Genomic DNA, 14,528 nt, shown 5'->3' on the forward strand with positions numbered 1-14,528 from the left:
GTTTATGCTCTATGGACAGGGGAAAAAATAGGAGTGGATTTGATACTACATCCGGGACTAGTTAGTTATGGTAACCTCCAGGTAGCTCGTGGTTTCAGCAAAAGTCCTAATACACGTTCCAGGCACCGAGAACCACAGGGAATGCTGTCCGAATCTGTAGACACAGAACTGATGCATGCACGAGTTGGAGAAAACTAAAGATGCTCACGCAGTTCCCGGCCCACTTGGAAATTGCTTTCAGTCCATCCTTTTCCAAGGATGTTGCTACAAGTACCCACACAGGGAGAGAGGATCTAGTGATGGGGGGTGCTGAGCTGGGGCACCCTGCGGGCCTTATCAGTGCTGACTGGGGAAAAGGCAGTAAATTATCAGGGGAGGGAGCGGGAGGGAGTGCCAAAGGAAACATTGCAGCGGTTACCCAGGAGCTCAGAGACACTGACCAATTGTCCCGGCCAGATAAAACACCGGCTGTGTAGTTTCACTGTTATTTTTCAACCATTGCTGATGAAAGACAGGCTTTCACTTGGTTTATTATCTTTTATTTGCTCTTCTGCAGACTTCATATTGTCTGTCTTTTAGTTGTAAACCAGTAATTATTCTCTTGGACCTCTCTTGCTTATATGTTTTGATGTGATTTGCTTTTGAAAATGTAGTTTCTGTTGCATTAAATGAAGTGTACAAATAGCATGCAATCTAACTTAGATGTGTGTGTGTGTGTGTGTGTATAAGGGGTGACCAGGTTGAGCACCATAAGCTGGATTTAAGATAAAACATGGTAAAAGCAAAAGTCAAATTCCAAACAGATTTCAAAAAAAAAGGATGTATTTATTTATTTAGTTGGAAGGCAGAGTTACAGAAAGGGAGAAGCAGAGGCATAGAGAGACAGAGATTTCTTCAATCCACTGGTTCACTTCACAAATGGTCGCAACAGCCAGGGCTGGGCCAGATCGAAGCCAGGAGCCAGGAGCTTCATTTGGGTCTCCCACATGGGTGCAGCAGCCCAAGCACTTGGACCATCCTTCATTGATTTTCCAAGACATTAGCAGGGAGCTGGAGGGGAAGTGCAGCAGCCGTAGGCAGCAATAGGCACCCATATGGGATGTTGGTGCCGCAGGTGGAGGCTTGACCCACTATGCCACAACAGTGGCCTCTCTAAACAGATTTAACATAAATTCACAGATATGCATTAAGAAAACCTACACCTTTCCTGAAAGTGCTGACCAGGGGGTCTCTTTCCCTCAGGTAAATGCTTGGACTTCACCTAACCCTTTGGCCCCTCATCCAGTGCCAAGGAGTCACAACTTGAGGTCGCCCCAGTGTGAGTTGAAGTGACCATTTTTTGACTTCTGAAATAGTTGCTCCACCCAGCTGCACCTAAGGGGCGGACTTAGGTGCTGGTAAATATAGCGTTGAAGGGGAACATTGAAGTGACCCGCAGCTCCCCTAGAAACAGGAGGCACAACCTTCCCTGTGCAGGGGTACGGAGGGAGCTCCAGGGCTGGTCGACAGGCAGAAAGCTGCCAGAGGAAGCCCTGGGCCACAGCGTTGATTGAAGTTTCTGCAGAAAAGCTTGGGTTTTGCATTTCAGAGGTTTCTGCAGAAAAGCTTGGGTTTTGCATTCCGGAGGTTCATAGTCCAGAATCAGCAGCCACACTGCGTCCAATGAGGGCAGTGGGGGCCGTAATGCATACAGAGGAAGGGTTGCATGGTAAGCCAGGAAGCAGACACTGGGGAGCTGTTCTCTCATCCCATCCCTGTGTCTCTCCTTTTCAAACCGCCACCATTGCATGGCAGGGACTCTGCTCCAAGAACCAAACCCAATCGGACCACTTTTCCAGGCCCCACCCTCAGATGCTGTAACTGGGTTCATTTCTAGCCTTAACCCACTAATTTCAGACCCTGTAGATCAAACCACTAAAACATGTTGGGTTCTCCCAACACCCAAACTATTATGCAAATCGTAACGACATCATCTTCAACACTTGACCATAGGAGCAACTTCCGAGTCACCCAGTTTTGCTAACAAATGCTACCTTATGTGCCTACAAGGACACAACGAGGCCCAGCCCAGAGCTTGGGACATGCGAAATCAAATGTGATGCTCTCTCTCTCCTACCCTGATGTCATTTTTGAGTTACCAGCCATCACTAACTCAATCAGTATCTGATATAGCCTCCTCTCCTCAAATTAAAGTATTTCTTTCACAATTAATGTTGATAGCCAACTTGGTTCACAGCTGCTCATTTCAAAAATAAAAGGTCACATAGGATTATAACATTCTTGAGTTAATTTTGATTGATTTAAAAAAAAAAGACTTTATTTTCTTTGAAAGGCAGAGAGAAAGAGACAGACATCAACCATCCACTGGTTGACTCCTCCATTGCCCATAACAAACTGGGGCTGAAGCAGCCAAAGCCGGGAGACCAGAATTCAATCTAGGTCTCTCACGTGAGTGACATAGACCAAAGCACCTGATCCATCCATGTACTTCCAGGCAGCTGGAGTCGGGAGCAGAGCTGGGAATGGAACCCAGGCACCATGGCATGGGATGTGCGTGTCTCAAGTGGTATCTTAAACACTGTGCCCAGTGCATCCCCCAGTGACTGATGCCTGATTAGCCGGTGTGTGAGGCTGGCAGAAGCAGCCTACATCCAGACCTCTCCGACACCAGCCACCTCTCTTTCTTCTTGCCATCTGCTGTACCAGTGGGATCCGGCCAGCCCAGCCATTCTCCAGAGGGCACCATCCCTCAAGGCTTGGCCTTATGAATTCAACAGAGCTGTACACACAGGGAGACTCTTGGAGCATTCTGTCTGCACAAGTGAAGAGAACCCTGTGCTGTGGTGAGTGGTGACAGGGCCTAGGAGAAGTCGGGGCGGGACGGGGGCTGTTTTCCATTAACCTTGTGGGAAAACGCTGACACAAAGATGGCACAAAATTAAAAATGATTCTTTCTCATGCAATAACCACACAGATTCTGTCTCTTTGGATGGAAGGTATAGGATTGAAAAATGTGTGTTATCTTTTTCTTAGTCCCCGGGGATGTAGATTCTGTTTTGGTTTTGCCAGATCTAAGTGGTTAGCAGACGGCTGATGAACTTGAACTTGGATGCTGCTGCCTCATTCGGTATCCTCACACAGGCCTGTGCACTGGGTGCACTGTCTGCCAATCATTCTGTTACCTTGGATACGCATATGCTCTCTCTTTGCTCTCTCCCTGCCTCTTAAACTTTACTGTGTGCCCGAATCAACTGGACATTGATTTCAAGTATGGATTGCAGGATCTGAACCTAGGAATTACACATTCTGTGTCCTTGGTTGACAAGACCCAGGAATCTTTTAGTTACTCACTTCCCCCCACCATGGACCACCTTGTCTGTCAAATAAATGAATTCTCAAAAAAAAAAAAAAGTAAAATAAAAATAGGCAGCATAGCTTCAGAATTAATATGAAGCATGTCAATGCCTAAAAACAAGTTGAATCAGATCTTGTAGACATAAACCCTTTCGTAGCTTGGGTATAACCATTGATATCTGTCTTTGCAGAACAAGCCAACAAGGGGGACTGCTAATCTTATTCTTTTTTTTTCCTTAAAGAAAACAAGAACTGGTGGTGTTTTGACAGACCAAGAAAGAAATCAAAGGATGCCTCCATCAGTCCAAGGAACCTTAGTGTCATCAGAGAAGGGCTCTAAGGCAGGGAGGGAGGAGAGGCATCCGAGATCAAAGGTGATGAGTCAGAGAAACAGCGGTGCTGTGCCTCTCCCCCAGCGGGCCATCAGAGGTTCGTTCTCTGGTCACCACATCTGCCCCTGATAACGCAGTGACCCAAGCTCCTTCCGGGCCCGTGAAATCCCTGTTGCAGGATTCAGGCAGGCAGGCACGCGGGGCCTCTGGAGCTGGGCTCTTGGAGCTGCGCTGGTCTTGCAGGAGCGTCGGGCTAGCCGTTGGTTTCCCTTTAGTGGGCGTTTTGCATCCTGTCAAGGATAGGTATTTTTTTTTCCCCTTGCGTTTAAGTCTCTCCAAATGAAGTCGGTGGCAGAAAGGGATGGAGGTTTTAGGGACGTGGGAGTGTGTGACGATTGGAGGGCTAGGAGGTTAGGAGAAAGGAAGTGATTCCTCTTCTGGTCAAAACAAAATGCATGCAGGTGTTTTTTTGAGTTGCAAAGGCCTGATTTATGGGGGGAAAGAAAGGCTTTTCTAAAAATATAATTGCAAGCTTCTGCACATATAGGTGTGTGTGTGTGTGTGTGTAAAAAGCATAGACCACATGCGGGAACTCATACATATATTTATTTATGTATCACTGGATTGCCCCATGTGTGTCTGGCACCCTTTATAGGTTCCTGGTACACAGTATGGAGCCTTCCATCTCCATGTGTCTTCTGACATGTGTAATGCGAAGGCTCACCCACGCACAGTCACGCCTCTCTTTAACCTCACTCTCTTTCCTCTTCCTAATTCTGTTTCCAGATCTTTAGAAAATTCTTCCACCTCTCTCTGCCTCCCCCAGCCCCCCAGCCCTCAGCCCCCAGCCCCCAGCCCCCAGCCCTCAGCCCCCAGCCCTCAGCCCCCCAGCCCCCCAGCCCTCAGCCCCCCAGCCCCCCAGCCCTCAGCCCCCAGCCCCCCAGCCCCCCAGCCCCCCAGCCCTCAGCCCCCAGCCCCCCAGCCCCCAGCCCCCAGCCCCCAGCCCCCAGCCCCTCAGCCCCCAGCCCCCCAGCCCCCCAGCCCTCAGCCCCCAGCCCCCCAGCCTCCAGCCCCCAGCCCCCCAGCCCCCAGCCCCCCAGCCCCCAGCCCCCCAGCCCCCCAGCCCCCCAGCCCTCAGCCCCCAGCCCTCAGCCCCCAGCCCCCCAGCCCCCCAGCCCCCAGCCCCCCAGCCCCCAGCCCCCCAGCCCCCCAGCCCTCAGCCCCCAGCCCCCCAGCCCCCCAGCCCCCAGCCCCCAGCCCCCCAGCCCCCCAGCCCTCAGCCCCCCAGCCCTCAGCCCCCCAGCCCCCAGCCCCCCAGCCCCCCAGCCCCCAGCCCCCAGCCCCCCAGCCCTCAGCCCCCCAGCCCCCAGCCCCCCAGCCCCCCAGCCCCCAGCCCCCCAGCCCTCAGCCCCCCAGCCCCCCAGCCCTCAGCCCCCAGCCCCCAGCCCCCAGCCCCCAGCCCCCAGCCCTCAGCCCCCCAGCCCCCAGCCCCCCAGCCCCCCAGCCCCCAGCCCCCCAGCCCTCAGCCCCCCAGCCCCCCAGCCCCCAGCCCCCCAGCCCCCAGCCCCCAGCCCTCAGCCCCCAGCCCCCAGCCCCCAGCCCCATCCTCTGTCCTCCTGTCTCAGGTTTCCTCCCACTTGTTGATTTGCTGACCTTGGACGTCCCTGCAGAGCATTAAGGCAGGGCTGGGACACACCAGTCCCGAGAAAGGCAGGAGGCAAGACACATTTTGAAATTAGGTTGTCACGATTAAGAGCCAAGGGCCAGAAACCACAAAAACCCTTGACATCATGTAGCTGCCTTCTTTAGAATCTCTAGGATTGCAATGTCATTGCCTTCCCCTAAATTAAATCTGCCTTTGCCAAGCTGGCTGCTAAAAACCCAATTTCTTCCTAAATTCTATGTGGTTTGTTAGATCTCCGCTCCCAGCATTGCAACAATGTTGCTTCCTACTGCAACTCCACAGTTTCAGCTACACTAGGAAACTTCTGTGGAGTTGACCCAGAAACCCAACAAAATGATATTGTTCTATGTGGGAGAGAATTCCGAATTGCAATTCAGTGACTGATAAACGACTCGTGGGAACATCTGGCTCGGCCTTAGCCTGCACAGCCCTGGGCACACACAGGTGCTCTGGCTCAACAACAAAAAGTTATCTCACTGAGTTTGTTGAGGAGAAAGAAACTGCATGTGTCATTGAGGCAATGCATCCATCAAAGGTGCTTTTATGACAAAAGAGTAACACCACCACCACCACACACACACACACACACACACCCATCTCCCCAAATGACCACAGCCACAACTGGGTCTGGGCCAGGCTGAAGACAGGAGCCAGGAACTCCATCCTGGTTTCTGACATGGGTGGCAGGGGCCCAGGCACTTGGGCCACCTGCTGCTGCTCTCCCTGGTGCACCAGCAGGGAGCTGGATCGGAAGCACAGGTGCAGCAGCTTGACCTTGCGCTCTGATGTGGGATGCCTACGTTGGAAGCAGCAGATTAGCCTGCTTCGCCACAATGCCAGCACTTGCTTTTTAATTTTTATTTTCTCATCCTACATCCCCCAGCCTGGAAGTCATGTCCTTTGTGTCTCTTCCTCGTCCTGGCCCCTCTGTCCTGCAAGGTGTCCCCCATGGAGCCTTCCTTGGGGTCTCTAGCCCTCACTGCCCTAGGAGTCCAGGATTAACTAACATTGTCTACATTCTCACTGTGCCAGAACCAATCCGTACTGAGTGCTGCTAGGGACATACAAAATCACAGAGCAAAAGCCAAGCAAAACTTTAACAACCCAACTTGTTCTGTGGTTCAGGGTCTCAGGCCAGAGGCCGCAGCTCGTTCTCCGGGCTCTTCCCCGAGCCCAAGTTTCGCTACCTGTAAAGTGCTGGCCGCTTCATTGGATAGTGGAGAGGATTGCGAGAGACATGGTGAGGGTACATGCAACCCGAGTTGTCATCGGTGTCGTCCCAACACTGCGGTGTGGCCCAATTATTTTCCTAGGACTCCTATCCCAGGAATGCCAACCCGCTGTGTGCTGGGTTTCTGCCTCCGTGGATTTGACCTACCGCTCCCTGCCTCCTCCCCACTCGCCAGCACAGCCTTGCTTTTCCTCTCCTCTCCCCACCTTTGGGAGTTTGGGGCCCTGGGAGGGGCTGAGAAGCCCGGAAAAGGGATCTGGGGTCAGTGGTGCTGGAGAGAGCACCCCCAGATCCTCCTGCTCTCTCCCCATGGGGAACACCAGCCCCAGGAAAGGAAAGACCAGCTGATCTGGCCCCTGCCAGCCCAGATGAGACCCTGGGTCTAAGACCAGCTGATCCAGCCCCCTGCCAGCCCAGAGGAGACCCTGGGTCTTCTCAGAGCGAACCCCAAAGGCTCAGGTGTGCCCATGACACTCTTCAAGGCGCGCGTCAGTGTGTTTGTGTGTAGGTCACTGTGTGGAAGCGTGCATGTTTGTATTTTGTGCATATGTGTGCAGGTGTGATAGCACGTGTGCATCTGGGTGTGTGGCTGTGACTGTATCTGTATATGTGTGTATGTCTGTGTGTGTACCTGTGTGTGATTGTACGTGTGTCTGTTTCTATCTGTGCGTGTGTATGTGGTGTGTGTCAGTGTATCTGAGTATGTGTGTATCTATGCGTGTCTGTACCTGCGTAGGAACACATGTCAGTGTGCATGGGTCTGTGTGCTTGCATGTAACAGTCCATGTTTCAGTGTATCTGTGTGTGTGTACATACACATTCGCGCTGGATGGACACAGTCCACACCCTTGCCACATGAAAGGCAGGGAACCATCACCAGCCCACCAGCGCCTCCCGCGCCCCCGTCCTGGGGCGTCCCTGCAGGCCAGCGGCCGGCTCCAGCCAGGCGCCGCCCTCCCACGCCGGAGGCCTGAGCCCGGAGGGGCGGGGCGGTGCCGGGCGCGGGTCGGGGCTGGGGCTGACGGTGGGCGGGGCGGCCCGGCGGTGGGCGGGTGGAGCCGGGCGCGGGGCGGGGCTGGCGCTGGCGGGGGCGGGGTTGGTGCCGGGCGCGGGGCGGGGCTGGCGCTGGCGGGGGCGGGGTTGGTGCCGGGCGCGGGGCGGGGCTGGCGCTGGCGGGGGCGGGGCGGCCCGGCGGTGGGCGGGGTGGAGCCAGGCGGTGGGCGGGGCGGCCCGGCGGTGGGCGGGTGGATCCGGGCGCGGGGCGGGGCGGTGCTGGCGCGGGCGGCGCTGGCACTGGCGGGGGCGGGGCGGTGCCGGGCGCGGGGCGGGGCGTCCGGCGGGGGGCGGGGCGAGCGCCAGCGCTCCGGGCATGCTCGGCCTCAGCGGCTGCAGGCGGGGCGGGCAGTGCTGGTCCCCGGCCGGCCCGAGTGGCGGCTGCGGCGGCGGCGGCGGCGGCGCAGGGCGGCGTGAGGGAGCCCTCGGTAAGTCCCGCGTCTGTCGCGCGCCCGCCTTCCGCGGCCCGGGGGGGCCCGACCCTTGGCGCCCGGCGGGCCTCGCCCGCAGCCCGGGGGCGCGCCCCAACTTCTCCAGCCCGGACGCGGTCGGGTCCGAGCCTTCTCCTCAGCCCCGAGGCCGGGAGCGATCCCCGGCGGCCGGCGTCGCCCCACGGGGGTTGGGGGGCGGGGGTCGCTGGCCCGCGGGGCTCCCGGCGCCCCGGAGCCCGGCGCCCGGCCGCTGACAGGAGCCGCGGGGTCGGGACCTGCCCGCGCTCGGACCGGGGATTAGGCGCTAATCGCGGCGGCCGCCGCCGGCGCCGGGGCCCGTGGGGGCGGGGGCGGGGACCCCCGACCCCCGGGAGCCCCCCGCCCGACACGCGAGTCCCCCACCCGGCGCGTCCTGAGGGGCTCGGGCAGGAGATCGGGCGACCCGGACGTCGGCGCGGCCGCAGCCCGGCTCGTCCGTGCCCTCCCGGGGCACTGGGGCTTTGCGGGGTCTCCCCCTGGGTACCCCGGGCGCCCCCGCCCCACGCCCGGCCCCGCCTCGGCTCCTGGGCGGTGGCGTGGGCCGCGCGGACCACACAAGTCGCAGCCTTTCCCTGTCTCCCGCCCTGGCCCGTCTGTCTTTTGGGGTTCAGAGAGGACGGACATCCCCCCGGGGGGGTTGGGCTGAGGGTTGGAGGATGGGGTGGGGGTGAGCAGAGATGATCGGACAGACAGGAGTCGAAAGTGGCCCCCGCTGTGCCGGTGAAACTTTAGGGGCCAGGTACCTGGTGTCAGGTAGCTTTGGCATCGCCTGCCTTTGAGACCATGCAGTGAGACAAGGGTGTGTATGGGTTTTCTGCCAGTGGCGTGCAGACTCTGTTTCATGGGACTTGGGTTACTTTTCAGGTGCAGTTGGGAGTTGGGTGAATTCCTTTGTTTTTTCCCTAATGTAGGATTGGAATTATTATTATTATTATTTTAAGATATATTGTATTTATTTGAAAGGCAGAGTTAGAGAGAGAGAGAGATCTTTCATCTTTTGGCTCGATCCCCAAATGGCTAAAATGGCCAGGGCTGGGCCAGGCCCAACCTGGGAGCTTCATCGGGGTCTCCCACATGGATGCAGGGGCCTGAACACTTGGGCCATCTTCCGCTGCTTTCCCCCGCGCATTAGTAGGGAGCTGGATGGGAGGTGGAGCAGCTGGGACTTGAACCAGTGCCCCTATGGGGAGCAGGGGCTGCAGGCAGCAGCTCACCCCTTATGCCACCTTGCTGGCTGGCCCCTACCTTACCTTGACATCAGGGCTGTAGGCCACAGCCGCCAGCTGACCCAGCCTCTTAGGGGCCACACTAGGCAGGCAGCCTGGAGCAAACTGTTCTCACTCCTGCCAGCAGTGGGCCAGCAAGCCACAGAGGCTTTGATCTGGGCGAGGGGCTGGGGTCTCCCACAGCATGGGAAGGTCAGGCCCCACAGATTCGGGGGGATTGGGTGCCTGGAGGAAGCCGGTTTGGAGAAGGAAAAGTTGGTTTTTCCATGCCCTCTGGGCAAAACTTCAAGTGTCCATGTGCTCTGAGTGGTCACAGATTCCAGAACTGCCTGGCGTGGTGCTCCCCTGGGGATCCGGGCTAGCCAGGGAAATAGATAAGGACCCGGTTCTGTTTAGGAAAAAAAAAAAAAGACAAGGAAGAGCATACCCGTGGATCCTGCTGTTTCTGCATGCAGCCGCACAGCAGAGCCTAGACCCTAGCCCTGGAAGGTGGGTGGTGCTGCCCACCTTCTGCTGGTCCTTGCTTGCTGCCGGGGGCCGCTGCTCACAGCCGTAAACAGCCTTCCCGCCTAATGAGCTTGGCGGGACTCCACGCTAATTAATCTGGAGAGAGTGTAGAACACAGGGAGTTGGGTGGAAACAATTGTCCTGTTGTGGTTTGCTTCTGATAAGCAGGGACTCCATCTGTGAGCTCTCCCAGGCCGGAGGCTGAACCCCTCCCTGCCTCTTGGAGCACCTTGTTGGGGGAAGGAAAGGCGGGGGATTGGCTTCCCCCAGGAAGACCTGCTGCTGTGCTGGGCTTGAGAATGCCCAGGGACATTCACCTGCCCCAGAGCCCTCTGCTGCCTGTGGCAGCTCTGCACCTGCGAGGCGTCGTTTCTTCTGTGTGGGAAGAGAGTTCTTCCTTAGGTCCTGTTAGGAGCAGGCAGCGAGGTGGACTTGAGACAGACTGGAAGGAAGCCAGCCACTGCCTGCACAGGAAGACTGCTTGGAGAAACAGAAGCCACTGGGCGGCTGCTCTTCACTCCTGGTCGCCTCCTGGCACAGTGGGATGCCTGGGAACTTTTTTGCTTAAACATTGAATTTTGCAGAGTTTCCTTTAGAAATCGCTTTATATGACTTCCATGATTAGAACATAGATAAAATGTAAAAACTAGTATGGAATAATTTAAATTTCAACACTTTGGTAAAGTTTTGGCTCTTTTATTCCCAAGATATTTACAGACCCCCAGAAGCGTGTATTATGTATATTTAATAGAATATTTAGGGATCTTTCCACGTGGAACTTGATGTGTATGAAAGCAATGGAATAAAATTCCAGCCTGTTGTAACTTTTAAGGCTATTTTTGCAAGTAGCCAAAAATTCCAAAAGATTTAAATAATCGTACCCACTTCCACCCTTTCTGAATGACTCCTAATCTTTTAGGACGTTAATGAGGTACTTAGGAACTCCTTACAAATGGGGTAAAGTGGCTAGCACAGTAATTGGGTGACACAGAATTTGGGGTGAAGGGGAGAGAGGGCTTCCCAGGAGTCCCAGGAGTGGTTGGGGGAAAAAGACAGAAAAAAAAAAAGTTAGAAGAGAGAGTAAATTCTCGTGCTGGCTGTTAATCTGTGGTGCCCTCCCCCTGCCCAGCGAGATTAACATCCTGTGACCCTTTGGATCTCGGACCAGAGTTTTCCATCTCATTTTTGTTGGTCATCTTAGACCAACTCGGGGAGGGTCCTGCAGATCCGGGGTGCTGCTCTGTGTCAGCTGCTGGGGGGGCCAGGACCTGGAGCTCCACAGTTCAGCAGAGAGCTGTGGAGTCCTGCCTGTGACAGTCAGGCCCGGGAGGGGAAATGGCAATCCCATTGTTCACCGTCCTGCCGGTTAAAGAAAACAAAAGCTGAGGGAGGCATCCTGAGCGCACAGGGGCACTGGGCGCTCCCGGTCCCCCTTCTGGTTGGTTCTGCGTCTCAGCTGTTCGCCTCTTGTGCAAAGCCTGCACGGTGTTACATATGCATCGTAACATTAGCCCTAAAAGTTGTCAGCGCAAGAACTATGTACGCCGAGCGAGCTGCCAGCAGTCGGAGGGACCAATTACATCGTAAGTATGGAATGCCAGTGATTACAACCGAGGAGTTTGTGGGGTTTCTAGGAGGAGCCGTGTGTAATTGAGACCTCAGGATGCGTGTTGCAGGCGGCTGTTCCGTGCGATCAGCAGAACATGTGGCCGCAGGCGCACCGCGGCAGTGAGACCCGTGCACCCTACACTGGAACCTTGTAGCTCACCGTTCATGGATTGATTTCCAGCGTTTTTTGCATCATCACGGAGGCTTCCAGACAGGAAATATCTTTCCAGAGATGCCCTTTTCCAATCCTACCCGATCGGTTCTGTTTCTAAAAGTTCTTTTTTAACTGATGATGAAATATTACGTTAAAGTAGCTTCATAATACATTATGGAAGCAATATATATTCTAAGGAAGAAATATAACTCAGCAAAGAATATAACTTAGCCAAGTTAATATTAAATATGGTGTAAGAGGATATTTCAAAGAATTTGTGGAAAATGGAGTTAAAAAATACTGATTTCAGTGTGAACAATTCTTGAAATAAACACGGGCATAGTTTTCTTCACAATACACATTTCCATGAACTTTTTAAAGTGTCTAGTATTATAGATAAATTAGAGAATTCTAAGTTGTATATGCTTAATATTCAGTAGATGAAGTGCAGTTGAGATAAAGTATACGAAGTTGCCAATATTTGCCCAATTTGACCTGCAAAATGCCAACTTGATGTGATTTGGCCTAATATGTTTCATGACAGAATCATAAAATACAGTAAACTGTAAATAAGGATTTTTTTTTTTTTTAGAAATTTACGGTCCAGTACCACTGTTGATAAATACTTTTACTTTTATTTATTTATTTGAGAGATATATATATATATATATATATAGAGAGAGAGAGAGGGAGTTGGCATCGCACTGAGTCTACAGCTCTGTGTCCTGTCTTTATTATTTATTTATTTATTTTTGTAAATATTTGTTTATTTATTTGAAAGAGTTATAGAAAGACGGAGAGATCTTCCATCTGCTGGTTCATTCCCCAAATGGCTGCAACGGCCAGGGCTGGGCCAGACCAAGGTCACGAACCAGGAGTTTCTCTGGGTCTCCCACGTGGGTGCAGGGGCCCTAGCCCTTGGGCCATCCTCTGCTGCTTTCCCAGGCCATTGGCAGGGAGCTGGACAGGAAGCGAGTAGCGAGGACTTGAACTGGTGCCGGTGTCACAGGCGGTGGCTCTACCCGCTACGCCACAGCGCCGGCCCCGTCTTCAACGTGGTGTCACATTCCCCGGAGCCTGTGTACCGACAGCACAATCAGGTACATGTGCATGCACAGTATAGTCCGCACTGGAAGCTTTTTTGTAAACTATCCTTTAGTTTAATTTAGTTATCCTTTAGATGGGCATTTAGTTAAATTTTTTCATCCTCACAAATAAACCTTGGGTAAATAGCCTTCCATCAGAATGTACGTGTATCCGATTATTTCATTAAAATGCACCCTCACAAGTCCACAGGGTTCAGGTGCTGAAAGATTCGATCTCTTATCACCTCCCCGGGCTTAAGCAAGGGCACGTAGGACACGTTTCCTCCCCAACAGCGCCCCCTGCCCTCCATCCGGGCACCCACAAATCCCAGTGCCCTGAGTCCTCCCTGCACCCTCACCACCAGCACACAGGAGTCTCAGTAATCGGGCCCCTGAATCTCATCTTGGTTTGATTTGTATTTTCCTGATTCCAAGTACGGCTGAACAGTTCCTTCCTTCCTTTTAAGATTTATTTACTTACTTGAGAGGTAGAATCACAGAGAGAGAGAGAGAGAGAGAGAGAGAGAGAGAGGTCTTTCATCCGATGGTTCACTCCCTAGATGGCCGCAATGGCTGGAGCTGCGCCGATCTGAAGCCAGGAGCCAGGAGCTTCCTCCAGGTCTACAACGTGGGTGCAGGGGCCCAAGGACTTGGGCCATCTTCTACTGCTTTCCCAGGCCATGAAAGAGAGCTGGATCGAAAGAGGAACAGCCAGGACATGAACAGGCACCCATATGGGATGCCGGCGCTGCAGGCAGAGGCTTAACCTGCTGTGTCACAGCGCTGGCCCTCATTCGTGTCATATTTTTAACTGAGTTTTTGTCCCTCACTAGTTTTAAGTTCACCGCATGGGTGCTGATAAGGCCAAGGTCAGAGGTGCTGTCTCCCCGCGCCCCAGTTAGCTTCCTTCTGCTCTACGACCACAAGCCTACTCTTTTCCTGCGCCAGAGGAACCAGAAACTAGAGCACCCCTCTGACGGCAGCCCCCCGATTCTCCACGCAGACTGTGGTCACCAGCGCCCCCGCAGAGGAAGTCCACCTGCTGTAGCTGTGCCCATATGGCAGCCATCCCTACAGGTCCCGTTTCTTTTTATGGTTGTTTTTTTTTTCTCCAAGATTTATTTATTTCTATCTGCTGATTCACTCCCCAGATGGCTGCAATGGCCAGGGTTGGGCCAGACTGAAGCCAGGATCCAGGAATTTCACCTGGGTCTTCCACATGGGTGGCAGGGGCCCAAGCACTTGGGCCATCTTCTGCTTTCCCAGGCCGTTAGCAGGGAGCTGGGTCGGAAGTGGAGCAGCTGGGACTTGAACCAGTGCCCACACGGGATACGGCACCACAGGGGAAGGCTTAACCTGCTACCCCATAGCACCGGCCCACGTCTGCTTATTGCAAGAATGGCTGTTCTGCATCTCAGCTTTGCTCCCTGGGTTTTCGGAGAGCTCCGTGTTACTTGTGAAGAGCCTGAACACAGAAGGAATGATGGGGTGTGTGAAGGTCATTGCGCTTTGTGAATGAGTCACGTGGCTGAGTGTGTAAAAATTAGCACTGCTGGGGCCGGCGCCATGGCTCACTTGGTTAATCCTCTGTCTGCGGTGCCAGCATCCCATATGGGTGCCGGGTTCTAGTCCCAGCTGCCCCTCTTCCTCTCCAGCTCTCTGCTGTGGCCCAGGAGGGCAGTGGAGGTTGGCCAAAGTGCTTTGGCCCCTGTACCCGCATGGGATCCCAGGAAGAAGCACCTGGCTCCTGGCTTCGGATCAGCGCAGCGTGCTGGCCGTAGTGGCCATTTGGGGGGTGAAGCAATGGAAGGAAGACCTTTCTCT

At 54.3% G+C, this 14,528-nt stretch overlaps 2 protein-coding genes across 2 annotated transcripts in view; both read left to right on the top strand.

Moving 5' to 3' along the window:
• Window positions 1-4,530: 4,530 nt before the first annotated feature.
• Window positions 4,531-5,338, top strand: LOC133773514 (uncharacterized; the record flags this gene model as incomplete). Its single annotated transcript, XM_062210823.1, is given in 2 exon segments — window positions 4,531-4,824; window positions 4,826-5,338. Coding segments are annotated over 2 exon segments (807 nt in total), but the record flags the coding sequence as incomplete, so codon positions are not given.
• A 2,714-nt stretch (window positions 5,339-8,052) lies between these two features.
• Window positions 8,053-14,528, top strand: part of JCAD (junctional cadherin 5 associated) — a 49,502-nt gene continuing 43,026 nt past the window's right edge. Inside the window, exon 1 of the mRNA XM_062211117.1 lies at window positions 8,053-8,082. The gene's annotated coding sequence lies outside the window, so the exon portion shown is untranslated. The remainder of the gene's footprint in view (window positions 8,083-14,528) is intronic.

Source organism: Lepus europaeus, chromosome 14 (genome assembly GCF_033115175.1).
Source record: "Lepus europaeus isolate LE1 chromosome 14, mLepTim1.pri, whole genome shotgun sequence".
In the NCBI taxonomy this organism is placed as follows: Eukaryota; Metazoa; Chordata; class Mammalia; order Lagomorpha; family Leporidae; genus Lepus; species Lepus europaeus.